Here is a 27,859-nt window from a genome sequence, read left to right on the forward strand (position 1 = left end):
AATTCGGATGCATCCCTTCTGATGTGAATTTACTACAAAAGTCAATTATCCCAAACAGTCATTGAAGAGATAACTCCTGTTGATAATCATTTATCCATTTATCTATTTTCTTCTAAACCACAATGAACTAATAAAATTTTTCATCATACTTGTATAGTTTTTATATAGATGCCCAAAAAAGGGTATTTAGTAGGGGAGTAATCGAATCGAATTAAACTTGAGTAGTGTACTACTTGAGCTTGACTCGAGTTAAAAAATTTGAACTCAACTTTGTCGAACTCGAGTTCGAATTCGAATGTATTTTGCATTACTCGAGTTCAAACTCGAACTCGTGCTCATTGAGGCCAATTGAGTTTATTTCGAATTTAATCAAGCCTAAGTTTGATTAAACTCGATGAGTTTTCGATCTTTACATATTAAAATCGAATTCGGCTCGTCAAATAATTTGAATTGTTTGAACTTGAACTCAAATTCGATTAATACGAGTTCGAACTTGAATTTTAATTAAGCAAACTCGTAAGTTACTTAATTAAAATCGACTCATTTATACCCCTGGCGTTTAAATGGTACTACTACCCCAGCCCCTCCCCCTTGCTATAAAAGGCAAAGCATATCTTTTTTTTTTTTGTCAACAACGATACATTTGTATAACCTACTCTATCATAGTCTAAGGGGAGGGGGAGCCTAAGGAGGCTGTTGTAGGGGCTAGTGGGTATACAGACCCAACTAGACAAAGAGAGTGCTATGACACAACTCTTAGATTTTTTTTCGCTACTGAGGAGGTTTGAACCCTCACCAGCAACCCAAGGAGGGACTTCCCTGGTGGCCACTGAGCCATTGGCCCAGTGGTTAAAGGCAAAGCATATCGTCTGAGGAATAAATGCTTGTATACATGAACGAAATGAAGGAATATTTTGAAAAGGATACCGGGAAAGTATTCGTTAAGGATGCACAGGCGCCGTATGATTTCGTTTTTGTTTATGCAAACAGGCTTTTCTATTTGTTGAGACTCAGTCCACACCAATCTGCTACTGCTTCCCAATCTTTAATTGCTCTTTTTCACATATTTTATTTTTCCCAATAAATAAAATATGTATATAAAAATTTCTATGAGTGTAAATATACAGTGCATTGGATCGAGTATTATTTAAAATAATTACTGTAACATTTTTTATGATGTAATATATGCAATATACAAATGATAATTGAGAATATGAAAATATAATTGAAAAAAGATTTTGTGATGCAAGTAAAATATTATTTTGAAAAAATAGCATCCAAACGGAAAACTCTCAAACATCATGTTTTTGAAAAAAAAAAAAAAAGAACTGTTAGCCATAAGAAAAAAAATGTTTGAATTGGTGTGTTTTTAGAAACATATATTTGAAAATTATTAAACACATATCTAGAATCACATACTACGGTAAAATTTGTTGACATAAAAACCTTAAAAACCTCTGGTCCAAGAAAAAAAAAACACATGACTAGACTGTGACAAAAAATGAAATTAATTTAAATCTTTGGTACCCAGTCCTTGAACCTTCTGGTAAACCTCTGTTCGATTTCATCGTGAAAGTCTTTTGCAGCTTAAGGCTTAAAGTTCGAGCGTAAGGCAAAGGCAGCACTTGCAGCTTGGCATGTTTTGCTTCATTGATTCACAGCAGATGCCCATTTGTCAAAAACAAATGAAAAATTTTTGCACCTGATAAAACTTCAAATAGAGGGAACATATTCTTTCTTTTTATCCCAGTAAAACTTTTGAGAAAAGCAGAAGAAAGGGGAAAAAAAATTTCTTCTGTTTTTGGTGGGCTTTCCTCTGAAAAGGGTTTAAAAGTCTTTTTACCAAGTGACGTTACTACTGTTAGTACATAAGCTTATGCCATACGTTTACGAAGTCATGAGCTACGCGGCATTTTCCATTCCTTGATATCGCCAACACCATCAAAGCTGCTTGGCTTGGCTTTGGCTTTGGCTTGGACAGTTGGACTCTTTCTTTCTTTCTTTCCTTCTTTCTTTCTGATGAAGGTGACATGAAATAAATGGATGTGCGTTCAAAGTACTCGTTTATCATCGTCGCATATTAACAAGTAGTACCAGTACTTTGTACATCCCCACTTTTTTATTCTTCTTTTGCACAGGAAACCTGCTGCTGCCCACATAGCGGTGCCGTCCGATCGCCGTCTTTGTTGAAGCAGATCACTTTTTCTGAACCCGGATCCCGCTTCTGATCCTACTGCAATACCCCATAAAGTGATTCTTCAATCCCCAAAGCTTCCTTTTTTTTTGTGTCTATATATACATACTGATGTATTAATGGTACTTGTTGTTTTTATCTGATATTCACCAGAATTAGTTTGGCAGAATTATTATTATTATTTTTTTGGTTAAAAGATCTGTTATAGTGGAATTGCTGATGGTGACCGACTTTGTTTGTAAGGCATTTCGGATTTCAGTCTTCAAAGAAATTGTTAACCCTGTTTGTGTTTGTTAAAATGCTTTCTCTGGACCAAACTAAACAAAACTGATGTTTGGACCGATGTTGCTATTTTTATTCCTTAACATTCATAGTTTTATTCGGTATAGAAGTCGTTTTTCATATTAAAAAAAAAACTGACTTTTATATTTCTGGAAAATGAATGAAACTATCAATATCTGCTTGACGTGGAATACAATATAAAAATATGATCCTATGATCAGATTTACCATGAAAATGGGGACTGGCTTATTTTCTTGATAGTACATTTTGGAATTGATTTACCAGTAGAGCGCTTAATATTTGCTGGTCTTCTCATAAATTGAACTTACAGGCTAGTGACAAAGAGGTGATATCAACCTTTTCTCTGAAGTTCTTCCAAAAATGGCTCCAAGCACAATAAGGAAGGCTATTGGGGCGGTGAAAGATCAAACTAGTATAAGCCTGGCTAAGGTGGCTGGCAATGTTGCTCCTGACCTCGAAGTCTTGATTGTGAAGGCAACATCTCATGATAACGAACCGGCTGATGAGAAATATATCAGGGAGATACTGAATTTGATGGCTTATTCCAGAGGATATGTCAATGCTTGTGTTTATGCTATTTCAAAACGGTTGAGTAAAACCCACGATTGGATTGTTGCACTAAAGGCCTTAATGCTCGTGCATAGGTTGTTGACCGATGGGGATGTTGTTTTTGGACAAGAGATCATGTATGCAAGCCGTAGAGGTATGAGGGTTTTGAATATGTCAGATTTTCGTGATGAAGCTCACTCCAATTCATGGGATCACTCGGGGTTTGTCAGGACTTATGCATCATATTTGGACCAGAAGCTTGATTTTATGGTCTATGAGAGGAAATTGAATGGTGGCGAGGAGAAAAAGAGGTACGATGATGGATATGGAGAGTTTCGGGATGAACCTAGTTATGGGATGGAGAGAAGAACTAGGTCCTATGATGATTTGAATGACGATGCCTCAGGGCGAGGGGAGAAAAAAGTTGTGACACCACTTAGGCAGATGAAACCGGAGAGGATTCTGGAGAGGTTGAATCAGTTGCTTCGGCTTCTTGATCGTTTTTTGGCTTGTAAGCCAACTGGTGCTGCAAAGAGCAGTAGGATGGTGCTTGTAGCACTCTACCTTGTTGTCAAGGAGAGCTTTAGGCTTTATGCTGATACATGTGAGGTCTTGGGGGTTGTGTTGGATCTATTTACAGAGATGGAATATGCTGATTGTGTGAAAGCTTTTGATGCGTATGTTAATGCAGCCAAGATGATTGATGAACTTGTGGCAGTCTATAATTGGAGCAAGGATATAGGGGTGGCACGGTCATCAGAGTTTCCAGAGGTACAGAGGATCTCTGATAAGCTTTTGGGGACACTGGAGGGCTTTTTACGGGAGAGGGCAAATAGACCAAAGGTCTCTGAGAAAAGCACAGAAGAAAGTACGTCAGCAGTAAAAGAGGAAGAAGTTCCAGGAATGAATGAAATAAAAGCATTACCTCCGCCAGAGAATTTCACTCCACCCCCACCGCAGAGCCAGCCCCAGCCCAAGCTTCAAACTCAGCAGGTAACTGGAGACTTGGTGAATTTGAAGGACGATGGAGTCTCAGCTGATGAGCAGGGAAACAAATTGGCATTGGCTTTGTTTTCTGGGGCTCCCGCTGCAAATACAAATGGCTCATGGGAAGCGTTTCCATCTGATGGAGAACCTGAAATAACTTCAGCATGGCATACACCGGCAGCTGAGAGTGGGAGAGAAAACTGGGAATTAGCACTGGCAGAATCTGCCAGTAATCTGTCAAAACAAAAGGCTGATTTAGCGGGTGGATTTGACTCGCTATTGTTAAATGGAATGTATGATCAAGGGGCAGTGAGGCAGCATGTGAACAGTACTCAGCTGAGTGGTGGGAGCGCAAGTAGTGTAGCACTGCCTGGAATCAGCCAAAATTCTACACCAGTTCTAGCATTACCTGCTCCAGATGGGACGGTAACACCAGTTGGACAACAAGACCCATTTGCAGCATCTTTATACGTGCTGCCTCCCGCATACGTTCAGATAGCAGACATGGAGAAGAAACAACAATTGCTCATGCAGGAGCAGCAGCTCTGGCAGCAATATGCTAGCAACGGGATGCAAGGCCAAATGGGTTTGACCAAAATTGCTGGCACGGCAGGTTATTATGGTGCTGGTATCCAACCTTACGGACAGCCCCAGGTCAGTGGCATGGGACAGCCTGGAGGATACTACTATGCTCCTTTCTAAATTGGGACTAGATATTTCATATTCGTGCCACAATGCAAAATAAAAATGATGTTACACTGCATATTCCTTCTATTTTTAAGTTTTTATTGGCCTAATCTGATAGCGCTGATATATTTGTTTCTGAGCAGTCAACTATTTTGCTAATGAGAAGCAGTGCTGCTTTTGTATGCGATACTTTTTCGCAATGATCCACCTCTATTCTTGGCCCATGGATCTGCCTCCTTTTACTTCCAGTAGATTTCAAACAGGCAATCAATATAATTGTTCTTGGTCAATGGCACTTTTATTCCTCTGCCTTGTTTGAATTTCATAGATCTAACCATGTCTAATAGAAGCTCTCACTATTTTGTTCTTCCGTTAGAATCTGCTCTAGAAGGAACTATATGGTTGGATCTTGGATGTCTGACCATTAATTACTGCGCCATATGCAAAACCAAAGTGCTGCCCCCTCTTCCCTTACCCTCAGCGCCCCGGGGAAAAAAATGGGTAGAAAAGGAAACGTATTTGATGGTATCAATTACTTGTATGCCTTAGTAGACCAATTCCTAGCTGTGGGATAATTTCCTCCGTCTGCCTTCTGACCAGTTCATACGAGACATAGGCGTCAGAAGAACATATAGGATTTTGATTATTACTACTTGCTATATTAACCCGTCAAGCGGACGAGCCGACGAGGTAAGCTAAGCTGATCAGATTGGACGGACTGCCACGTGTGGATTTTTTGGCACTTTGAAAATGGACGATGCTTAACATGGTCATCTTGACTCAGCCAACTTGAATATTAAATGGCATTCTAGATGAATGAGATTCCATGATTTAAGACTTCCGCATTGAACAGATTCAATTTAATAGCTTCTCAAACATCGATTCTCAACTACTATATCTATATCCCAAAGAAGAGAATTTGTGCTTGTGCATGCCATGAGACTTCAACATATAAAAAACTTAAAAAGGGTATTCTTTCTGAATGTTTGATGTCACCTTCAACAAACAATGCGAATGTTGAAATTAATTATCAACATATGAGATCATAAATGGCAAGGGAAGAACTAAAGCCTACAAAAAAAACTTGGATAAGTGACAAAATATTGTTTAGATTCAAAATGTAATGTATTTAATCGATGCCTGATTGGTTTTTTCAAGATTAATACTTTTATAATTTCACCTCAATAAAAAGCTCACATTAGCCTTGTTTACACAAGACTTAGGGCTTGTGTGATAACTCTACTTAATGTTAAAAATTCATTCATTCGAAACCTTTTGAATTCAGCATATTTCATAACAAAAATTCCTTACCACCTAATGTATTGAGCATGGCTTAATTTGTGTATAAAATTATAAGCGAAGATTTTCACTGAATTTTCTAAATAGACTACACATATTATACCTCTCACACACACACATAACACACTCTCGTATCATTCTTACACATGATATACATTTATTGTCTTTATATTCGACACATATATAAATACACAAGCATGCACGCACATTTTTACACGCAAATACACATATTTAAACACAATTTTTAAATTATTTCATTATTTTCTCTCTCTCAACCACACGCACAAACTTTTCTTTTCTCCACATACACAAATAAATGCATTTTTTAAAAATATAAACACAATATTTGTGCGATATTTTAATTTATTATTATAATTCAATTAGTTATCAAACACATATGACTTAAATAGTTCAGCAACTTAATGTACTTTTAGTACTTAATTTTTGGAATTTAGTTTTCAAATTTTAGATTTCAAATTTATCAAACGGGCCCTTAATCCAAATTAATCACTACAATCAACCTGTCCAAAAACTGAATCTACCAGTATTCATTAAACCATTATGGCTTAACTCAAGACTCATGAGGCATGAGTAAAACTTTTAACAACAGCTTAATTGGAAGAGAGTTTAATGGGAGGTTAGGAGAGAAGAAAAAAAAAAGAAACGACTAGTTGGGAAAGAAAATAAAAGAAGAGAAAAATTATGATTTTTTTCAAGTTGATTGGGAGTTTAGAAAAGAAAAGAAATGGTTTTGGATATATTAGGTATTATGATTTTATTATTTAATATTTTATGGGTAAATTTGACATTTTGATAATATTTACAAATTGTTTACATAAATTTATTTACTTATATCATAAACTCATTTTTCAATCACATTTTTATTTCACATATATCACATAAAAAATTTGATACAGTAGTATAATTTTTATAAAAATTATCCTAAATAATTTTTCTATTCAAACAACATGAGTGGAACTCTCCCTCCATTTCTTCCCACTTTGGGAAGAAAGTTCTTTTAACCAATCTATCCCTCTATTTCCTTCCACTTTCCCTTCTGTTCTTTCCGCGTTAACAGTTAACGCTCCCAAACAAGGAAAAACTTCCTTCTTTTCTCTCCAAATCCCAGCATTCCCTCGTCTACGCGTTGGCATAGAAATCAATCTTCAGTTTGGAATTTGTTCCTAAACTTGACAATTGCTTGGAACCCTGAAACCAAATCCAAACAAAAGCATTCACAGCATATAGTGCTAACAAAGAACAGTCACCACACTCCGGCGGCAGCACCGGTCACCAATCTTACACGCACAAACAGGAAATGTCAAACGTGGTGGTGTTAGACAACGGCGGCGGCCTAATGAAAGCAGGCATAGGCGGCGAGAGGGACCCAACCGCTGTGGTACCCAACTGCACAGCTCGCCCTCTCTCCTCCAAAAAATGGCTAGTAGCTGACCAACTCCTCTCCCCGACCGAAGACCTTACTTCCGCCACCCTCCGCCGCCCTTTCGACCGCGGCCACTTGACAAATCCGGATCTCCAATCCACTCTCTGGGCCCATATTTTCGCTAACCTCCTGAAAATTTCACCTTCTCAGTGCTCCCTTCTCTTAACAGAACCCCTTTTCACCCTGCCATCAATTCAGCGTTCAGTTGACGAATTGGTCTTTGAAGAATTCAATTTCAAGGCCCTTTTTGTGGCTGATAGTCCCTCTTTAGTTCATTTGTACGAGGCTTCAAGAAGACCGTATGGGTTGGTCTCAAAAGCCCAGTGTAGCTTGGTTGTGGATAGTGGGTTCAGCTTTACTCATGCTGCCCCGGTGTTTCAGAACTTTACTTTGAATTATGGAGTGAAAAGATTGGATCTTGGTGGGAAAGCATTGACAAATTATTTGAAAGAGTTAGTTAGTTATAGGAGTGTTAATGTGATGGATGAAAGCTTTATTATAGATGATGTCAAAGAAAAGTTATGCTTTGTTTCTTTGGATGTTGACAGGGACTTGCAGATTGCAAGGTAAGATCCCTTCTTATCTTTTTTTGGAAAAAAAAAAAGATTCTTTCCTGAAACCATATTGTTGATATATTGAATGGACTGTATTGTTATCGTCTCATGTAAAATTTTCACGTTTTCCCTTTGTTTAAGTATAGCCAGTCATAGTTGGGGTTCCTGATTAAATTTCTGCTTGGTCAAGAAAGCTTGAATCTTGGATAACTAATGCCTTCAGATATCATATCAGTTAGATAATAGCAGAAAACTACTAACAAAAGAGCACCTAATGGAAAAGGTGATAAAATAATAATATCATGGGTGATTATAGGAACTGAATCCTGAGCATTAGCATCACTGGATTTTGACCATTTAGATGCTTAGAATCATGTAAACTGCATCAGCAATGAGTTATCTTGTTTTTTTCATTTGAGGCCTGGTTATTAGACAATATCTCATTTATGACTGGTGACTTCTGAATGATTGGTCCAGATGTTTTCTTTCTGTTTTAGGTACTGATTTTGGTAACTGAAGCTAGTGTTGCTTCCTCTGTCATCACAATTGACTTTACAGGAGACGTGGGAAGACTAACTTGTTCAGGTGTACATATGTGCTGCCTGACGGGATCACACATACGAGGGGTTATGTGAAAGACCCGGAAGAAGCAAAGAGGTACATGGGTTTGGATGATGGAGCTTCACTGGATTCTTTGGAAAAGGATGAAACAGACCGAGCAGACATCATTGGAAAACCTGAAGATAGAAGAACAATTGACTTGTCAAAAAATGTACTAGCTTCTTTTATTCTCAAAATAATTGTTTCTCCAGAACTCGTGAATCTAATCTTTATCCCCTTTTAACAGGAGTTTAGCATGACAAATGAGCGGTTTATTGTGCCGGAGATGTTATTCCGTCCAGCTGATTTGGGTCAGTGTATAAATGAGATTTTTGATACACTTGCTAGTTTTTTATTGGATTAAAGTACATCATAAGTTGAGAGATACCATAATATTTTGTTTTAAAATCTTCAAACTATGAGGTTTTGATTTGGTTAGGGTAACATCTAAATAAGTCTGGGATTCTTTGACCTAATTTGTACTAGCTATTGATGCATTGGTGGTCCACAGGAATGAACCAAGCAGGACTAGCAGAATGTATTGTTCGAGCTGTCAATTCCTGTCATCCTTATCTTCATCCTATACTATATCAAAGGTGCTGCAGATGCATCCTTAGATTGTGAAGCCTAAAGGCTTCATACGATAAATGCTTAAATGGGTGCTTGTGATGTCTCGAAACTGACATTAGTGTTGCAACTCTGGTTTTGACAGCATTATATTAACTGGTGGAAGCACACTGTTCCCCCAATTTGCTGAAAGATTGTGAGTTTAAGCTTCCTGCATTAATTTTTTGTTTCTTGATCTTACTTTAAAATTCTGACTATATCTTTTCATGCAGAGAGAGGGAGCTTCGACCGCTTGTCCCAGATGTATATGAAGTGAAAATATCCAGTCAAGAAGAGTAATAATCTCATCCCTTAGTGTCTACCTTGACTAACCATGCTACGTATTTTGTTAGCTTTAACACCAATTGCTGTAACAGCCCTATATTAGGTGTTTGGCAGGGGGGATCACTTTTGGCATCAAGTCCTGACTTCGAAACAATGTGTGTTACCAAGGCTGAATATGAGGAGTTGGGTTCTGCTCGGTGCCGTAAGAGATTCTTTCGGTAGTTTGGAGATTCCAATGGTATTGTTTTATTGAAATACTTGTTTTTTTTTTTCCCTCTTTGGTAGTCTGCTTGATTTGATATGTTCAAAATTTTTTATAGTTATAGATGTGGAACCAAACTAAGCATCCTTTGTTACTTTAATACAATGGAAATTTATCAACTGTGATAGATTTGGTTAAACTTACTTCAATCAGTCAAATGGTTGCTGTTGCTCCATTGTGACTTGCAGCTCTTGTTTATTGGGCACCACTGCCTGCCGGGATATATGGTTCGGTCTCCCTTTATTTCTATATGTTCACTCTGACTTGTTATCGGTCAGCATGTTGTGACTTGTTGGCCACTTATTTTATTAGCCTATAACAAGGCATGCCTCAGATTTGCTATAATTGAATTGACAAAACAGAAGGGATCAGGAACCTCGTGTTTGTGTTGTTCCCTGGTTGATGCAAGAGTTTGTGCGATTTTTTCCTTGGGCACCTGTTGTTAATTTACATTTGCTTAATGGATGGAAGTGGGCAATTTGAGACACAGGATATGTGGCCCTTTTTTTTTTTTTTTTTTTTTTTCTTTTTAAAGAACCAAAATAGGATTGGACTTCACGCTCTTCTGATCATGATCGCGATCTGGTGTGTTAAGTCGGCTCAGGGAATTCGGATAGTCCTCCAGAAATACTTAAATATTCTGTTTTGGCACTTTATGTTGTTCTCAAATGCCTATTTTTGCTTGGAATAATTGCTTGGAAATTCTTCATAACGTCCCTTATATGAATTTTGGTCATGCCGTCTTATCCCTCTCCTGTTGGATTATTCAGAAACAGGAGCACAGGAGAAATGGCTAAATTTTGCTGTTTTTCTGCAGAGATCTAATTGAAAGCAGCACAGTGAGTTGTTATGCCTTTAGTTATCTCATCGTGGTCAATGTCAAAGCAACGGTTTGCTGAAAAGCATGGAGCAAAGCAAGAAGCGGATGTGCAGTTTTCTTGTTGCATCCAGCCATATTTTTATGCCAGATGGTAGGAGTTAAATTGTCATTACTGCAAGCGTTCTCCTGTCTCGAAAGTAACTTGCTTGTGGGCCTATTGCTTCCTTTATTTGAATTTGTCTTACCTTTTCTTTCCGCTCTACTTTGAATTTGTCTTCATTTTTTGTTCTTGATTTCAATCAGTTGTGTCCAAATTATATATTTTTTTTATAGTTGATTCTGAAATAGATTGTGCAAAACAGAAATTTCTAAAGTTTCATTTTGACCAGAGTTTGCTTATTCAATTCTTCTAAAATAATGTTAAATGTGCTTCAAGATGGGTTCTTTTTGACATGGGGTTCTTGTGTCAGTTCAGGACAGTCAGTTGGCTTTGCATTAGCAAGCGAAGGGGAAGGGAGTTTAGGCATATGGAATGACAGGACCATTTCGCCTGGTTGAGCGCTGTTAGGCTTCAACCTGAAAGAATACACGGTTCTCTCTCTTGTAAAGCACCAGTTGCTGCTATTTTCTTCATTAGAAGCCTTTACGCTCGAGGAGAACCCGCCGTAGCGCATCAGACGGTGGTCTGAATTCTGGAAACGCCGCAGTCGCTCTTGCACTCTGGTGGTAGTCAGAGCAAATCATGAAGTCGTGCTTGTTCTCGTATATGAATATCTCCTATTGTTAGGCGGAAACTTCGGGTCCGAGCATTCTTCAAGGATTTTCTCTCAATCTTTTTTGGCGTTCTGCATTCAAGATTCATGCGCATATGACCTAAAAATCACTTTTTGAGTTTTCGAATGCGCCTGATTACATCTGATAAGATACACTCTGAATTAACACAATCTTGGAGCAGACACTTTTTTTTTTTTTTTTTTTGGCCTTTAAGTAACTTGGAGCATACATCTGATTTATTGAGTTAACAAAAATTGAGGATTTGACATCTACTACTAATCCAAGGACATCAAGTGTCAAACGCTCGGACAGATGTATTCACCATTCGATAAATGTCTCCACTGTTCACCATTCCGGCTGCCATGGTACCACGTGGAGCAAAGGCAACAGGTAAAAGATTATATATATATAGAGACACAAACATGTACATATATGCGTATGTATGTATATGACAATGATGTTTTACAACAATAATTGGCAGTGATTTGCGGACTGGCAAAAATCAAAATAATGATCATGTAAAACTAAGATGCAGCAGTATAGGACCTTTCATTCAGGGGTTACCATACTGCCGATCACAGTAAAATTTTGATACAATTGTATGCGCGGTTCAAACTCGGTGGTATGACTTGATAGATTTAAAAGTATTCACAAAGTGTCGGTAAAAAAATTACATCCTCTCTGACAACCTAACCGGAATAATTACATCCTTTGGCATACAGGCACTTGCTTTTATGGTACAGATGAATGCTCTTGGCTGCAGGGCTAGAACAATAATGCCCTCTTAACCAAACCAATGATTTTTGTTGGTGAAACCAATGAATCTGCTTGAGAACGACTCCCATAATTCAGGTGAAATTTTCAGTAAAGCGCACACAATATCTTTGATCTGTTGGCTGAGATTTTGCAATCTCCGGCTTGAGTGGAGCCAGCACAATGGCACTATGATTTGAACCACCTTATCGTGCAAAAGAACTTTTAACCGGGGATATGATCTTTCTGGTCAGTCATCCAAGAGATGAAGAAAAACCGATGCCAGATTAGTTCATTCAATCAGAAAAGGGCTGTGAATCCATGCACATATGTACTAGTTTTCTTTGATACTGTCCATAATATTCACCAACTGCAAGAACATCTTCATTCTCGGGATTCAATCCTGGCAGGTAAGGCAATTTATCCTTCATCAAAGAACTGGATTCTTCATCTGAACCCAAGCTGGATATGAAATCAGCATGAATTTCGCGGCATGCAAGAATGAACATGGCAGCTGTGTCCGGTTGTTGTGCCTCGCGAAGTGCTGCAAGTGCATCTTGCAATGAACCAGCTGAAACGTACAAAATCAGAGCCCTGCACAAGTCAAGATAAATATTACTACATACATAGAGAATTTTTTGAAACGGAAGAGACACAAAAGGGTGTTACCTCCAAATTTTATGTTCAGCACGCAGAACATGTTCAGCCCACCTCTGCAGAACCCTGGATGATTAAAGTATAGATGATGAACATCTTGTCATTTTGGCAGCCAACAGAAAACAGCCAAACAAAATCCCATCATTATCAATTACCTTTTTTAGCTTAGTCTTGAAACAAACAGCTTATGGATCAATAAACATTTGATGCATTGCAATAAAAATAGCACATACACCATCTTCAGGTAATTATGAAGAGAGACAGAAATACCAAATAAGATTTGGTCTTTGGCAAATATGTGAGATTGGTGACTAGAAAACAAATGAGGCACTATAGAGTTTTATCCAGGTCAGAAATGTAATCAAAACATCCACTATTGTAGCAAATCTTCGAACATTATTAGAGGAAATTACATACAAGAAATAACAAATTTAGTTCAACTTTTTCACTCTATGAATGGATCTGGGCAGAAAATTTGATGTCTGGATTTGAACTACTGTGCACTCTCAAGCTTGTATACAAGTATAATGCCATTCATAAGCAAAACCTTCTAAAAACTCCTTATTGTAAAACATATGAGCTCAATAAGATTTTCACAAAATTTTGGGTTGAAATATAGTCAACCTTGCATAATCAGACCCTTTCAAATGTGTTGCAGCTAGTGTTGCAGCATCAGTCCAGCACCCAGCATCTTGTAGCTGCAAAAGAGAAGTGAAGATGCATCCTTGTCAACCATTAGTCACCCATTGGACTGAAATAACTGTGTCTCCATAGAGAAGCAGCAGCAATGAATCAACTCATCACATTCATCTGCTTGACTTAACGAGATAAATAGATTAATATCGCAAACTCCATGAACAAGCTCATGCCAATCAAATGTCATCCGAAACATCCTCCTTTTCAGCCACCCTATGATAATTTTATCATTCTCTACATAATTTCACATTCCATTTCCTACTTGGCAATAATTGCACCTGATTGGCCAATGCTGAGCTTCTTGGGTATATATTGGTGTTTATATTTGTTTTGGTTCTATAGATCATAGTATCTACAATCACATGTACTCATATCTGTAAGTCCTACTTTTCTAAGCCACGGAATATGTATTAATTTAACCTTTACTTTTGTTTTTCAGCATTAGCAAACTAAATCCCACTCTCCTGCATACTGAGAAAACTTAACCCAACTAAAAACAGAATAATTGTACCCTGTAATGGAACAGTAGATGGTTTAACCCATGACTTCATTAGTAAAGGAAAATTTGACCATAGATGCCACAGCCACACAAGGCAGAACACTACCTGGGAACAAGCTTCCTGATACCTTCCAACAGCACAAAGCAAATGCATTCCGGACAATGACCTGTCTGTTCTGACCATATTTGCTGCAACAACCTTTAAGTGAATAGCAAAATCAGATGTCACAAAGAACTGCAAGTTTTATGCTCAAAACTAGAACAGCTCAATGTGACAAATACCTTTAAAGCCAGCTCAAGCAAAGATCTTGACACTGCAGATGAAAGAGCAATAGCACGCAGAGCATTTGGATAGAAGTAAGAACTCTCAGGAGAAGTGGAAAGCAACAAACTGACAGCAGCTTCTAGGTTGCCAATTGAGACGAGTCTGTGAATTACCAACATCAAATATATAGCTGCTAAGCAAAAAGAACAACTGATCATCTTGAATTTTCAACATATATGTTTGTAATGCTTACTTCTGATCTAAGGGGCACTATACGTGAAAAAAGAAGTTAACATATTGAAAAAAAAGTTATCAATCATATTTGTCGACCCATATTTCATACCATACATAAATATCTGATGTTTGATCCAATAATTGACAAGCAAAACACAAAAAATTTGGAATCACAACCAGATAGGATAATTTTAGAGTTAGGTACACACGAATTCACATTGCTTATCTTTAAGCCGTCAATGGATCATAATGTAATCCAGAAGAAAGTATCAAGCAGAAAAAAGAAATACTTCTGTAAAAGAAGAATATGAGGTAGAAAACTCACTCATGTACTCGGTTCTGAATGGCCTCTTCGCCATCCAATTTCTCATGCCAAGGGATACGCTCACTAGCACTATCCCACAATTCTTGTTGTTCAAAAGCCATCAACCTTAGTTGACCTTTTGTCTGCCAAGAAAATAGCCACCTAAGGGTTAATAAACTTCACATGGAACTGATGGGTACAGTAGTTACAGTAAGTACAGTATACACTATTCCAAAAGACTAACATGGATCCCATTGCTCAGAATAGTTGGAGTAGAACTTGCAGGAATCTAAATGGTCTAAGAAAAATTTGTGTTAACATCTATACACAATAAATAACTAACCTTTCCTACATCTCCAGGTACTGGCTTCCCTTTTGAGGATATCCTGCTGAGCATTGATTCGTCATCGAGCTCCACAGTCGAAGTCGAGGATGGTACTGGGACTCTTGTTGGAGACTTTTTTACCAATTTATTCATCAAGTGGTTAAGGGCATTGGGAAGTTGCAGCCAGAAAAGTGCTTCCATGAAATCGCCAAAGATTGCAGCAGCAAAAGCAAACCGCAGTGCAGAACCTTTGTTGACTACACTAGCATATAATCTTGCCCTCTCATCATCAAGTATGCAGCCTAAAGCAAAAAAATTTTAGAAATATGTATGACAAGGAAACAGCACCAAACACCCAAAAACCGATTGCCTTAAATTAGAAAAAACCTTCTTTACGGTAAGGCTCCAACACCTTTAGGAGCATCTCTGGCACTACAGAGTCACCTACACGAGGTGAATCCATCATATAGCTACGGAGATCTGTAGTTGACGGAGTTTGAACATGGTAATCTGCATTTTCCATGGTTGAATAAAATGCATTAAACCATGAGGGTTTTACACCCAATTGCAAGATCATCCTCAATGCCTGCAAAAATGAACAAGAAACTGAAACAATTCCTCTACCAGTATTGACTGTTGCCAGCTGTACAAAATGTATAGAACCATGAAGGTTTTCACCCAACTATAGGATCACTCACAACCCAGGAGGAAGGGACAAACATGCAACCATGAAGATGGTTACCAAACATATGTCTGCGAATCTCTAAACTACATGTGCCTTTTACAGATAGGATAAGTGCCGAACTGATGATTACAACAACACTCAAACTACATTTCCTAAAAAGTAGGCATCAGATGTCGAAGATGCTCTTTGTATGCGGACTAGGATAATAGCATTCCCCAGAAAAGAAGAAAAAGAAATCTGAGTGTCTGAATACTTCACATTGCAATTGGGTATAACTGTTTACTAAATGCAAACCCTTCACATTTAAAAAATCACCCCTGAACCATGAAATTGCAAATTGACAAAAGTCTGCCTCAAGACAAATGCCACGAAAATTAGAAGAATGGCTATTTCCTGCACACTTCAAATACTACATATACTCCACATTTTTCATTTAATAAAGCTTAAACCAGGAGGAATCTATTGACTGATACGGTCTAGGAATAACTTACACCAAATTAGTATGTCATGAGAATAATTAAAGAAGACGTAAACTTACTAGGGCATGTGGTGTAGGTAACAATATGGGTGAACAAAGAGGGACAGGACGGAATCTTTCTTTAATACTTCGATTCTGGGATTCATAGCCCACTTTTCTGTCACTTCTGCATCAACAAGAGAAATATCATAAAATATAGTGCTTGAGTTCATAAACTTGCAAAGGATTTGACTTCTAAATGATCATAGAAAAGCCAAACATGAAAGATACAAGATTACAATATCTTGGAACAAAATTGCTCCTGAACCTTGATTGTGCGCAAGTTCTACAAGAATGGTGCCAGAAGGTGGCATTCAAGACGTGGATTTCAGAAAATAAGCAATAACATAAAACCAAAAATGATTAAATTCCCTCCACAGCATGCTTAGGTCCTTATCTTCATGAAGAATGTCTTCTCAACATTCATCAAATTACTATATTGCAAAACAAATTATGCCTACATGACCCATTTAAATCTGTAAAACAAAATAGATGAGGATAAACCTAAAACAGACAAAATCAAGGATATCCAACAACTAAGACAGCAACTTAAAGCTTTAAGCTTTATTGTTCAAAAATGCTTATTAGCAAGATAAGTGGTTTAGATATCAAGAATAGTGTTCAAGATGTTTCAGATTAAAGAGCAGCATAACTTCATGTATATTTGGCTGGTAAGTGCTCAGACCAGTTTTAGACCAAGTTCAATTTGACATGATGAGTATTATACACACACTGGTCATAGTTTGATCTACATCCAGACCAAGACTTGGTTGTTAGAGGTTACAGCAGGAAGATGGATTGACTAGAACCCCTTTTTTTAACATCTCTCTCTCTCCCTGAATAGAATTTGACCAAAACTGAGTTCCTATTACAAAACCATTAAGCTAATTCCAATTACAGATACGTATAAGGCTGCATCTCACATCAAATATCTCATCAAGATGCTGCTTCAAAGTTCAAACCATAAGTTGGATAGAATTCAGTTCAAACCAGAAATTAGATAGAATTCTCTTATTAGGGTTTTTTTTTGTGAAATCTCTTATTCCGTAATTTGACACAGAAGTAAAAAATTTAGTGGGTCAAAATATTGAGTCACAGGCAAAACAAAAAGTTCAAGAGTTTAAGAACAACTCAAAAATATTGGATACAAAGAATTCTAAGTCTAATTCAAATTCCTGTCCTGTCTAATGAGATAAGCTAAAGGTGCTCAGTAAACACATGATATTGAAACATAAATAACCTTTTCTTTTAATTTTTTTTCTAGCAGGGGAGGGAACCCAGGACCTCTATGTCCCAAGGTCTCAACTTTAGCTACTAGACTTAGGCCTCATTGGCTAAAACATGAAAAACCCAAAAAGAAACTTGAAGGAGTTACGGCACATACAATTTAACTTCCACAAGGCGGAAGCTGCTATCGGCTCCAGCAATGCACAATACTAGCGGATCATTCTTCTCAATCCGCACAGGCAACCAGTCCAGTTCCAAAACTAGTGTTCCAGGAAATTGAGGTTGTAGAAGGGAATTGGCTAATGGATCAGGTGAATCCTGAGACAAGAAACGCAAATTATTAAGTTTAGAATCATTGAAGAAATAAACTGAACATAAAAGAGACTAGTTTTTTTTTTTTCCTCTCGGAACAGCATTATAAAAGAGAGACTAGTTAAGTTGATTAAATATGGCAAAGTTGCAAATTTAAGGAAAATGTTTTACAAACATAGAGAAGCAATTTATTCTCCATGGTTGGAATAGGCTAAATGCCAACAAATTGCATAAATGCATTCATCATCTCTGCTAATGGTGAAAGTACAGGTTGCTCCATGAGTAACTAGAGATAGCCAACACATAAAACCTGATAAACTGAATATAGTTCATCATCAAATATGGCAGCTAAGCATTCACGTATAAATGCTTCAATTCACAAAACTTAACCATTCTAAACCATCTTGCTTACAAGGTCAAATACAGAAAATGTGTTGTCATAAAAGAGAACAGCAATACGTCCTCGGCTACGATCTCCAAGAACAACAGGTGAAAACTTAATCCTGCGAATTCCTTCCCTGTGAGTGTTAAATGACGATGACTGGCCAGTAGTCACATCCCACCAACGAATGTTTCCTGACCTGTCCCCCATGACCTGAGAAATAAATACATCACTTCTTCCAATAGTACTCAATATTTACCATAAATCAGCCAGATTTTTCTGGTAAACCAAAGTAGATACTCACAACATGAGGCAGGCGATATGCCATTGCTGTAATCAACCCATCAGATGTCACAAATGTAGAAGTAGGCCACTTTGGTCTGGAAAGAAGTCAAAGTCCAATAAGGTAAAGGATAAGGTACTAAAAACCACATAAATATTGATATTTCATTTGAAAAATGGACAGCATATACCAAATCATTGACAACAAAAGATAACAAGAAGGAAACACAGCAGTTTCTTGTTTCATGTATACACAGGCTATATACCTTGAAACCTAATCAGATACATGCAGTTCCCATCCAAATGCTTTGAGAAGCTAATGGTGACGCATTTCACTTTTATTTTACCATTGCTCTTACAATCGAATGCAGATTATATATTGAGATTCTAAATGTGTGTTCATTTGATCATGATCCTTGTGAAGCGAAAGGGAGACTAGACTCGCTTCTCTTGGAGTTAATCTGGAGGCTGTTTGCTTTTAGTTACAAGGATGTAATCATTAAAGAAAACTCAATTTAAACAATCTGTTCTTTTCATTATTAAAGTTACTTGCATTCCTGGTTATGTACTTATAAGTTTCACAGTTATCTTTCACGGAAGATATAAATCTTGTGGAAATGCAGGGAGGACCAAACCTAAAGTCTCGGATCCTTCGGCCATGAACCTCAAAAACACCAAGTGCACCGTTTACCAAAGCGAAAGCAAAACTTTCTGAAAATTCATCTTGAGCGCCATCTGCAGATGCTCCCTCTGCAACCAAAATGCAAATTCGTCATGGATGATGAAGGAAGCTAAGAGGATAACCAGTGAAACACTTCTCGCATACTATGTGAACTAAGAAGACAACCCAAGAATCCAAATATAAATAACTACAGCATACATCCAACAACATCAGAACTTTAGAAGCTCACTGGATTCTGCAGAAGATGCCATAGGGGAAGATGTCCCAGCTGGCAGGATAGCTGCCTGGTCTTTGGATGATACTGACGAGGACTTTGATGGTCCATTCTGAGTTGGCCTCGGAACTGTTGGAAGTGTCCATTCCACTACAGTAAATGGAAGAGCTAATGACCTCAGCTGCATTATGGGATGAAATGAATGTGATCAAGTCCAAAGCAAAATGGTGAACTATTAATCAAGCAAGGTTGAAATGTCAGCGCTTGTATCAGAAACACAACTAGGCCATTATGGAGTTCTGAGCATCCTATAGAGGTAATCATTTCTTCATTGAAGATAAGGATGCTTCTTGCAGCAAAACCTTCTGAAGTCATGTAAGCCATTCCCTACACCTCACTTGTAAGCAGAATGTATTTTCTCTTCATTCAGTCGGTTACATTAGTAATGTCCACAGCAGTATCATACGAAAAGGTTATGCTAATCTAGTCCCATTGGAAAATTCGGAAGCAGTTCTCTTCATTCAAGAATAAAACTGGTTTGAAAGGAAAACCCAGAAAAACAGAGTATAGTATAGAATATTTAACTTTCAAACCTGATAAATAAAGGTGGACTCTTAAAGAGTAAAATGAACAATGGAATAGACATAACACCAAATAAACACTCCTACCATCCAGATTCTATTTTCTTCCACAAAAATTGAACTCGACAAAGACATGTATCTGATATGTTTTGACATGCATAACTATCTTATTCATTAAATTAAAAAAAAAAAAAAAGAAATTCAAACATTCCAGATAGCAAATTTTACTCCTTTTACTATGACATTTTGAAATATCTTCAGGACATAAGCCAACACAATAGGAGTGTAGTAAAACTGTTAGAGAGAAATGATAAACATCCACAGGGAAAAGGAACAGGCCAATTTACCATAATTGGAGTCTTAGTCATTGCCCAAACCTCCACAGGTGCATCACGAAACAATATTAATAGATACCTAAAAGGAAAGAAGAAATTTGACTTACTACTAAAAGATCCCATATGCTATTGGTACACAAAAACATGCTCCAATTCAAACAGCAAAAGTAGTAGCTGCACAAGTTTACTTTGGCAACACGTGTTTCATATCATTCTGCAACCAAATGAAATACCATATCACATGTTCTAATGCCAGCAACTTAAAGGAAAGTAACTTACAGGTTGTAAGGAATTTAAGAAAAAATAATACATTCAATAGATGTTGAAAAAATCCTCTAGAACTCAGTTGAATGATTGAGTCAAAACAAATTAATGCCAAGAGAATTTTTCAATGTCTAATGAAAATGCTGAAAACTGCTTTCCAATGAAAATGCAGGGAATCCAAGTCTGAAGAAAACCTTCCAGAAGAAGATGCCCTTAGAGCTCTTATAGGTGCACGCTCTGGCTTTTGCATCACTCGGAATGTTCGATTAAGGCCACTTCTAACACAAGTCACAACAAGCTTGTTAATAAAGCCTCCAGTTTTTTCTGTCCCCTGAGTCCAGAAATCATCATATACAACCAGTAAAGGAAAATTATGAGAACTGATTGCCGTAAACCAATTAGAATGAAAGAACATATGAAATCTGAACTACCAAATAACGAATACAATATCTTCCAAAGCCATTAAAACAAGCCTCCATCATGATACTTCATACCTGGATATAAGAGAAGGATACCAGCCTAGAATTTCCAAGCCATCGCAATCCCCTAACCACACTGTTATGAACAGAAAAACTAGCAGCTACAGCATTTGCGGAGACATCAATGACCTCAATAGAACCACTTTGGGTTCCCAAAGCAACAAGTGGAACAGCCACAGCAGGAAGGTTTCCACCACCTTCATAAATTGTATCAGTTCAGTTATTCCAGGAGAAAAGTGACAACTGGAAAAAACTGACTGTAAAAACTTACTGACATAATAAACTAAAGAAATTACTTACGTGCCAAAGTGGCTGTTAAGGAAGGGGATGGCACAGCAAGCATGGTAACAGTTGAAGAAAGGAGATGAAGCTGTCCAACTAGGTTAATCTGCATTAATGTTTGACTTTATAAGTTATAGGGATCATCAAAAGAATTTTACAAGAAGTAACACAACACTTTCTTCGTTAGGCATGAATCTAACATCACGCTATTGCATAACCTTTTAGATGCCAACAATGTATATCTACAAACAGACAAGAAAATGCTCAAAAGAGGCAATTAATTCGCAACCACAATATTTGCTAGTAAAAACCAGCAATTTACTCCTATAGGACCTGTACAAGTTCCTAGGAAGCAAAAACTGACAACTCAGAGAAAAACTAAAACTTAGCTGCAGCTGCGTTCAATTGGAAAATCATCCCTAACCATCCAGAGTACACGGACAGAAAAAACATGGAACACACAAGAAAAAGGGGAAGAGGGTGGGAGTGGGCACAGTGTAGGAGGAAAGAAGACATCAAACCTAAGCCTATCTCCACAACTAAGTTTAAGTAATATCTATCAGGTTCAAGTAAAATCCCCATATGACAGAAAACCTTGAGAAACTAAAGGTGAAAACACAACTACTCGAAAACAATTAAAGAAAAGCTACCCAGGCCTATTATGTCTCTCAGAACTATAGTCCACCACTATACTTTATTACATATTAGCACTCCATATCTTTACAACAATCCCACAATTCTTGAAGCAGATTTCATTTTTAGCGTATCTCATTATATAGAAAAATTCAAAACAACAAACATAAGTTCAACATCAGATGCAACATAACTTGTCACTTATCACCATTAGCTATAAAACTTTTTATTTGCTCCTTTTCATTTTGCCTTGAATGAGCAACAAACTTGTCTTCATTCAGTACTATGTCCAAAGTTGTCACCTTCAACCTAGTACTTAAATTGAAAAATGGCAGCAGATAGTGATGAATGAGGGTGTCAACCCAAATTTAAGCTAGAGAACAAGAACCACAGGAATTTGAACCTAAATCATAAATTCAAAAGTGTACAAGCAGGAACAGAGAAAGTAGAAAGTCATACAGCATTTCAAATCTATTGGTTATAGACTGGACAAGGAATAAATAGAGTACCAATCAGGGATTCCAACTATTATTTTTGTGAAACAGCCATGCTGCTAGTGCCCAAGTGTGGTATGATTTCTAACAGAAAAGTGCAACCAAGCATGCAGTACATAATAGAGAATAAAGAAGTGCACTTGCACACAAACCTTTAATAACACTTCTTCTTGGCTGATAGTTGGATTAGATGGACTAATCCTATGGCTATTGACATCATTTGATGGGCCAACCACATTCAATGGATCATCATCAGCAGAAGGCGCTGCTGTCCCACCATTTGCCTCAAGAAGATCTTTGTCTTTGACAGGGCCTGAATTAGTTGATCCATCACCAAATCCTTCAGCAGTTAGGAGCCATTTCCATATTTTGCCATCATCAGATATGGATATCATATTTGTCTTTGAGATAACGAGAGATTCATCACAAAAATCAAAGGGATTATTAAAATCCACAGCAAATGAGCTGTGTACATCAGAGCAAAGCTTGCTGATATTTTGGAGGGTGGAATCTGTTTGGGAGACCACAACTGCAAGAATTGAGGGAGAAGGAACCGGTGTCCCGACTGAGGGCATCAATTCTTCCATCATACACATGATGTGCACCTGCTCTCCTCTGTGATATTATAGTATTAAAGTAAGTACATTCCCTAAAGTCCAGCAAACTCAATTATACATGTGCAGCTCATCAAATACATGACAAAGATAGCGACACTATTTGAAATTCAAAGGTTTCAGTTGCCGCAAACAAGGAAAATAAATAGAACACATACAACAAAGAACAAAATACTAAATTAGAGCAAACCCTATCGAGAAGCTAATTTAACTGGCCAATGTTCATAGCTGACAGAGAAATCAATTTCATAGCAGTTTCCCTTTATTCCTAATCTTCCCCGCAGCTTACCTCTAACTTGAACTAAGGCATTCAATGCGTGGCCTGAAGTCTATGTTAAGAAAAAAATATCAAAGCAGAATTAAGCCCAAATACCACCCAGGCATTACCGGCAAAATGCCATTCACCAAAGCAAAGTGTATTTTTTTAACACATTGAGATGATGAAATAGTATGAAGGACTACAAGATCTTTCAATTTTTCTACTTCTAAACACATATTGACACAGAAAATATTAGCTATTCTACTACTGCAGCTTAATGACTAAAAAAGTACGTCACAAGAAATTGTCCGTATAGCTTCTATGCAATTATCTGGAATTCTTAATTTTTTTTCATTTCTCGAAGGCACCTTATTGGTCTATCATTCTTGCTCGTGCAGAATAGCTGACCATTTCATCTAAGCCGGCAAATATTCTTAGAACTAGTATGGAAACAACACATCCACTCTCAATTGTTGATGCATTTTAAAGTTGTACTACTAAAATGAAAACCATTTCCTCATCAAAAACAATTGATCGACATCCAAATCATTTACGTTCAGTCCACTACTTACCCTTTCCTCCTCCATGTACTCACTTTACCATCAACATGAGCACAATAAAACACTTCCATGTTTGAGTCTGCCAAGACATCTAAAAACTTCCCACATCCCCTGGGCAATGCAGCCATAGATAATTCTGTCTCATACTGCAAATCAAAAACCACCAACTCCCTCGGAAACACCACATACAGTATATGCTTCCAATGCCATGAAAATGCGAATCTCACCATATAGGTAGGGAAAACGGCCAACGCGGGAGCCCCATTCCCCCCTGCACCGCTACTGGAATCCCTTTCTAGCCTCTGCAATTCAGAGGTCTCCGTACGAATCTGAAGCTCCTTTACAACTACATCGTTTTCGGTGTCCCCTAAAACTGTTCCAGACAGAAGAAATCCCTTTAGACCCAATGCACAGAAATGTCGACGGTCGAAAGGGTCTCCGCGGATACACGAGAAGAACTCTGGGGAGGCGTCATATTTGAAGAAGCAACGACCGGAAATGGTACTGTAGAGAGAGAGCAGAGAGGGTCCGGATAGAGCCGCCAGGATCCAGGAATCAATTCGGGTCTGGATCCAGCAAAGGTCCTGGATACCGAGCTTGGAAGTAGCAGCATCGGTTTCGAAGTTAAGGATGGTGGATTTAGAGCGGAAATCGAGGAGGGAGATGCGGCCCTGGCGATCACCGACGGCGAGAAGGAGGTGGTTGAGAGAATCTGGGGAGAGGAGCTGGTGGGGCAGAGGCTGCGGGGACCAGCGGACGGAGGTGACGAAAGGGGAGAGGGAAGGAGTAGCAGAGGTAGCAGCAGTAGATGGAGGAGGGAGAGGAATTGTGGCGACTAACTGCATAGAATGGGTATCCACAATGGATACAGAGCTGCCGGCGGCGTAAGCAAGGAGACCGGCGGGAGATAGGTCGGCGGCACCGCCATTGTTGCGAGAAGGTGGACCGGGAAGCATGCTATCCCAAGATTCATTTAAGGGTCGCGGAATTGATGCCATGATCCTCGTTGAATCAGAGAGAGAAGTATTAGATGATGTGATACTAAATTTTGAATGGAATGAATTGGAAGGATGGGGAGTTGTGTTGAGAGATCTTGAGGTTCATTGATGATGGGTTTGTTAGTTTTTTCAGCTACTACTGAAATATGGGGACTGGCGACTGGTGACTAGGGGATGGAGGAGGAGTTCTGAGGTGGCTGAGAATTTTCGCCGGAGCAAATCTGCATGTTCAAAAGCGTTGAATTGAGTAGAGCTGCAGGAGGACAGTGTGCGGATGAATAGGTGACCTGTCATGAGGTGTATTGCCAGTAGTTTTTTTTTTTTTTTTTTATAAATGAAATTCACAAGAACTGAAATATGGTTAAGAATAAGTAGTATTGGCTTGTTTGGATCGCCTTTTTCTTAACTTTTTGTAAAAAAAAATTGTTGTAACGATTTAATATATGTGAGATAAAAAGATGATTGAAATATATGTCCACGAAAAAACGTAATAATTTTTCTTTAGAAAATTACAATCACACGTAGTGATTAATGATTTTTTTAATTTGAATATGAAATAATCATTTTATACACCTTTTCTTCCACATATAGTTTGGGAGTTAAGGAAAAAAAAAAAAGATGAAAAAACTTAAGTTACTAGAGAAGAGAAGAAATTCTTATATTGTTCGGGAGTTTTGAGAATTAGTGAAATGATTTTGAATATGAAAGTCATAAATATTTGTTCAAGATTCAAACACTATATAAATTTCATAGGTTTCTAAAAATAGCTCTTAAATTTTTTCAAAAAAAATCACTTTTTTCTCTTATTTTCAATTCAAAAAATATCACTTTTGTCTCTTTTTTTCAAATTTTTGTTACATTTTGAACCCAACCAAATTGATCATAGGTGCTCTTAAAATTTAAAAAATGACTTTTCTCTCATATTTCATTTTTAAAATTTTTATAACATTTTCAACCCAATCAATCCAACGAACACGGTATTCAGAGCAGCAATTGCAAGACAGTGACTGGACTCATTAAAAGAAAAAAAGAAAAGAAAAACGCACGCACTATAATTCCTTTACTGCTCAGTGACCTGCAGATTCTTCACATAATAAAACTAGCAACAGTAGTGATCTGCTTCTTCACATAAAAGATAAAAACCAGTAACAGTTTCAGCATCCAATTTCTTTCCCTCTGGAGTTTCTATAACCGGAAGCCGGAAGAAACCAACACTTGCTTTGTAAGTGGCAGTTATATGGCTGCTGAACAGATGAGCAGCAGAAGTCCAATTGTGGATAAGATATTTTGCTTTGAAGAAGAAACCCATCTCACAGTTCACAAGACTTCCATCTTCGTTCCCGGCGGCGGCGATGGGTTCATTGTGTATAATCCCACCGGGGAAATTACCTTCCGAGTTGACTCCTACGGTCCAGATTCTGCCTCTAAAGATGAACTTGTTCTCATGGATGGATTCCTCCGGCAAATCTCTCGTCACCCTCCTCCGCAAGGTCGGTGCACATCTACATCTACTATTTGATTATTCGCCACTTTCCAATTTTGACAGCTTTACTGTTACTATTGTTCAATATTTTATCATTTGATTAATTCCCACCCACCCACCCTCGTCACAAACTTCCACTTTTAGAGGTGCCAAATAAGTCCAAAGTTTTAATTCCACCATCGACAAATTTTCCAACCAATCGTGCCCACTTACGGATTTTCACCGGGTGGATTTTTTTTTTTTCTTAAAATTTTCACTGAAATGCTTTTCTTGACCTATCAAACGAGATTTGATTGCCCTTGATCATTGATGCCTTTAGGACGGGTGCACAGTACGTAGCCAAGAACTTCCGAGTTTGGAGTATCAACTAGGAGTGTTAATTTGTACCGCAGTTCCCCTTTCATGTAAATGGGTCATGAAGATTACTACGTTGTCGGCCAATCGCCTTCAAACTGAAAAATTGAGTAATGGCATTGCGAATCTTTAATTCTTTACCTTCAACCCACCGGACATTGGGCTAGTAACGGTTCCCCTCTCAGTGTGGCCCTAATTGCAACTGCATTTAATGATGATGTATCATGAAATGCAAGCACATTCGTTTCCACTAGTGTCTTCTTTGTAAATCACATTATTGACATTTCATTCCAATCCCTACCACATTTTCCTTTTCTCTTCCAAACATGTTTGGGCTAAAGCGTAGAAACGAAGCCTTCATCAAAGGTGGGAAGCATTTTTCAGGAGAGAAGAAGAAGGATGAGCAGCAGGCAGCCTTTAGCATATTCAAATCATCCATAATCGGAAAATTTGATCTATTAGTAGAGGTCTGTGGTCATGATCCAGTTTTGGAGTACCACATCTTTTCTGCAGCGATCATGTGCCATCTACAATCTGAAAGCAGGTAGCGAGTTGAAAGAACTTGTTGCTGAGATCAAGAGGAAAGTCGATCCTGACACAAATGTGATGTTGGGAAAGGATGTTTTCTTGTTGTGCCTTAAACCTTCGGTTGATGGTGCATTCATGATGGCTTTAATGCTTGTCCTTGATCGAATGGGCGGGGTTGATATGGATGACACTAATCAAGCTCCTACTACAACTGCGGAAGACACCACCGTCTCTTCTTGATTTATCATTTGTCGCTCTTCAAAAGCATGGAGTGTAATCATCTGACCCTTGCATGTGCAATTCAGACCATTAAATTCTTCCAAGGTTTCTGAACTTCGTATTCCGGCGGGTTTTGCAAGGGGAAAATGTTTTACGGGCATATCATGAACTATCCACGCTCAAAGTTTGTACACCAACTTAATCTTAAAGTTGACGCATGACTTGGTGGCTTGCTTTGCAGGGCATGACTGAAGACTTTGAATTTTATAGTCGTTTTCAGTGGATGGTAGATACCTCATACGTGCGAGGCAACTGGCAATTGCAGTATAGAAAGAAGAGAGGGTTGTTATAACCTATGTTTTCAGAACCGGACCGGAT

At 38.0% G+C, this 27,859-nt stretch overlaps 3 protein-coding genes and 1 long non-coding RNA gene across 13 annotated transcripts; 3 read left to right on the top strand and 1 right to left on the bottom strand.

The window, feature by feature from the left end:
* The first annotated feature begins 1,888 nt into the window (after positions 1-1,888).
* On the top strand, positions 1,889-4,907 carry LOC113697065 (probable clathrin assembly protein At4g32285). Of its 2 annotated transcripts, none has more exons than XM_027216505.2 (3): positions 1,889-2,025; positions 2,139-2,250; positions 2,808-4,907. In XM_027216505.2, the coding sequence occupies exon 3, from the start codon at positions 2,858-2,860 to the stop codon at positions 4,733-4,735; it is 1,878 nt and encodes a 625-aa protein (XP_027072306.1). In that variant the 5' UTR covers positions 1,889-2,025; positions 2,139-2,250; positions 2,808-2,857; the 3' UTR covers positions 4,736-4,907. The 2 variants fall into 2 exon arrangements, with proteins under 2 accessions (XP_027072306.1, XP_027072305.1); XM_027216504.2 differs by having other exon boundaries at positions 1,895-2,045.
* Positions 4,908-7,194: 2,287 nt separating this feature from the next.
* LOC113697543 (actin-related protein 6-like) lies at positions 7,195-11,384 on the top strand. Of its 6 annotated transcripts, XR_011816824.1 has the most exons (9): positions 7,195-8,029; positions 8,576-8,789; positions 8,865-8,928; positions 9,129-9,213; positions 9,330-9,380; positions 9,457-9,519; positions 9,623-9,746; positions 10,588-10,741; positions 11,061-11,384. XR_011816824.1 is itself a non-coding variant. In XM_027217207.2 (8 exons), exons 1-7 carry the CDS (start codon positions 7,338-7,340, stop codon positions 9,728-9,730), a joined length of 1,299 nt encoding a protein of 432 aa, XP_027073008.2. In that variant the 5' UTR covers positions 7,195-7,337; the 3' UTR covers positions 9,731-9,746; positions 10,588-10,727. The 6 variants fall into 6 exon arrangements, 3 of the variants coding, with proteins under 3 accessions (XP_027073008.2, XP_071910913.1, XP_071910914.1); XR_011816825.1 differs by lacking the exon at positions 11,061-11,384 and having other exon boundaries at positions 9,612-9,746; positions 10,588-10,727; XR_011816826.1 differs by lacking the exon at positions 11,061-11,384 and having other exon boundaries at positions 9,612-9,746; positions 10,541-10,677.
* Positions 11,385-11,857: 473 nt separating this feature from the next.
* LOC113697542 (uncharacterized) lies at positions 11,858-25,239 on the bottom strand. Of its 4 annotated transcripts, none has more exons than XM_027217204.2 (20): positions 23,912-25,239; positions 22,619-23,081; positions 21,358-21,445; positions 21,073-21,254; positions 20,773-20,909; positions 20,327-20,393; positions 19,414-19,579; positions 19,138-19,252; positions 18,525-18,600; positions 18,251-18,433; positions 17,684-17,844; positions 16,321-16,426; positions 15,485-15,683; positions 15,116-15,399; positions 14,794-14,915; positions 14,252-14,396; positions 14,076-14,168; positions 13,399-13,472; positions 12,787-12,840; positions 11,858-12,711 (listed from the first exon to the last, which is right to left on the bottom strand). In XM_027217204.2, exons 1-20 carry the CDS (start codon positions 24,895-24,897, stop codon positions 12,414-12,416), a joined length of 3,999 nt encoding a protein of 1,332 aa, XP_027073005.2. In that variant the 5' UTR covers positions 24,898-25,239; the 3' UTR covers positions 11,858-12,413. The 4 variants fall into 4 exon arrangements, 2 of the variants coding, with proteins under 2 accessions (XP_027073005.2, XP_027073006.2); XM_027217205.2 differs by having other exon boundaries at positions 16,321-16,423; positions 23,912-25,146; XR_011816823.1 differs by having other exon boundaries at positions 11,951-12,711; positions 14,252-14,424; positions 16,321-16,423; positions 23,912-25,146.
* Positions 25,240-25,832: 593 nt separating this feature from the next.
* On the top strand, positions 25,833-27,750 carry LOC140009419 (uncharacterized). Its single transcript, XR_011816827.1, has 2 exons — positions 25,833-26,387; positions 26,700-27,750. It is a non-coding gene; the product is annotated as an uncharacterized lncRNA (long non-coding RNA).
* The last annotated feature ends 109 nt before the right edge of the window (positions 27,751-27,859 follow it).

Source organism: Coffea arabica, chromosome 6e (assembly GCF_036785885.1).
Source record: "Coffea arabica cultivar ET-39 chromosome 6e, Coffea Arabica ET-39 HiFi, whole genome shotgun sequence".
In the NCBI taxonomy this organism is placed as follows: domain Eukaryota; kingdom Viridiplantae; phylum Streptophyta; class Magnoliopsida; order Gentianales; family Rubiaceae; genus Coffea; species Coffea arabica.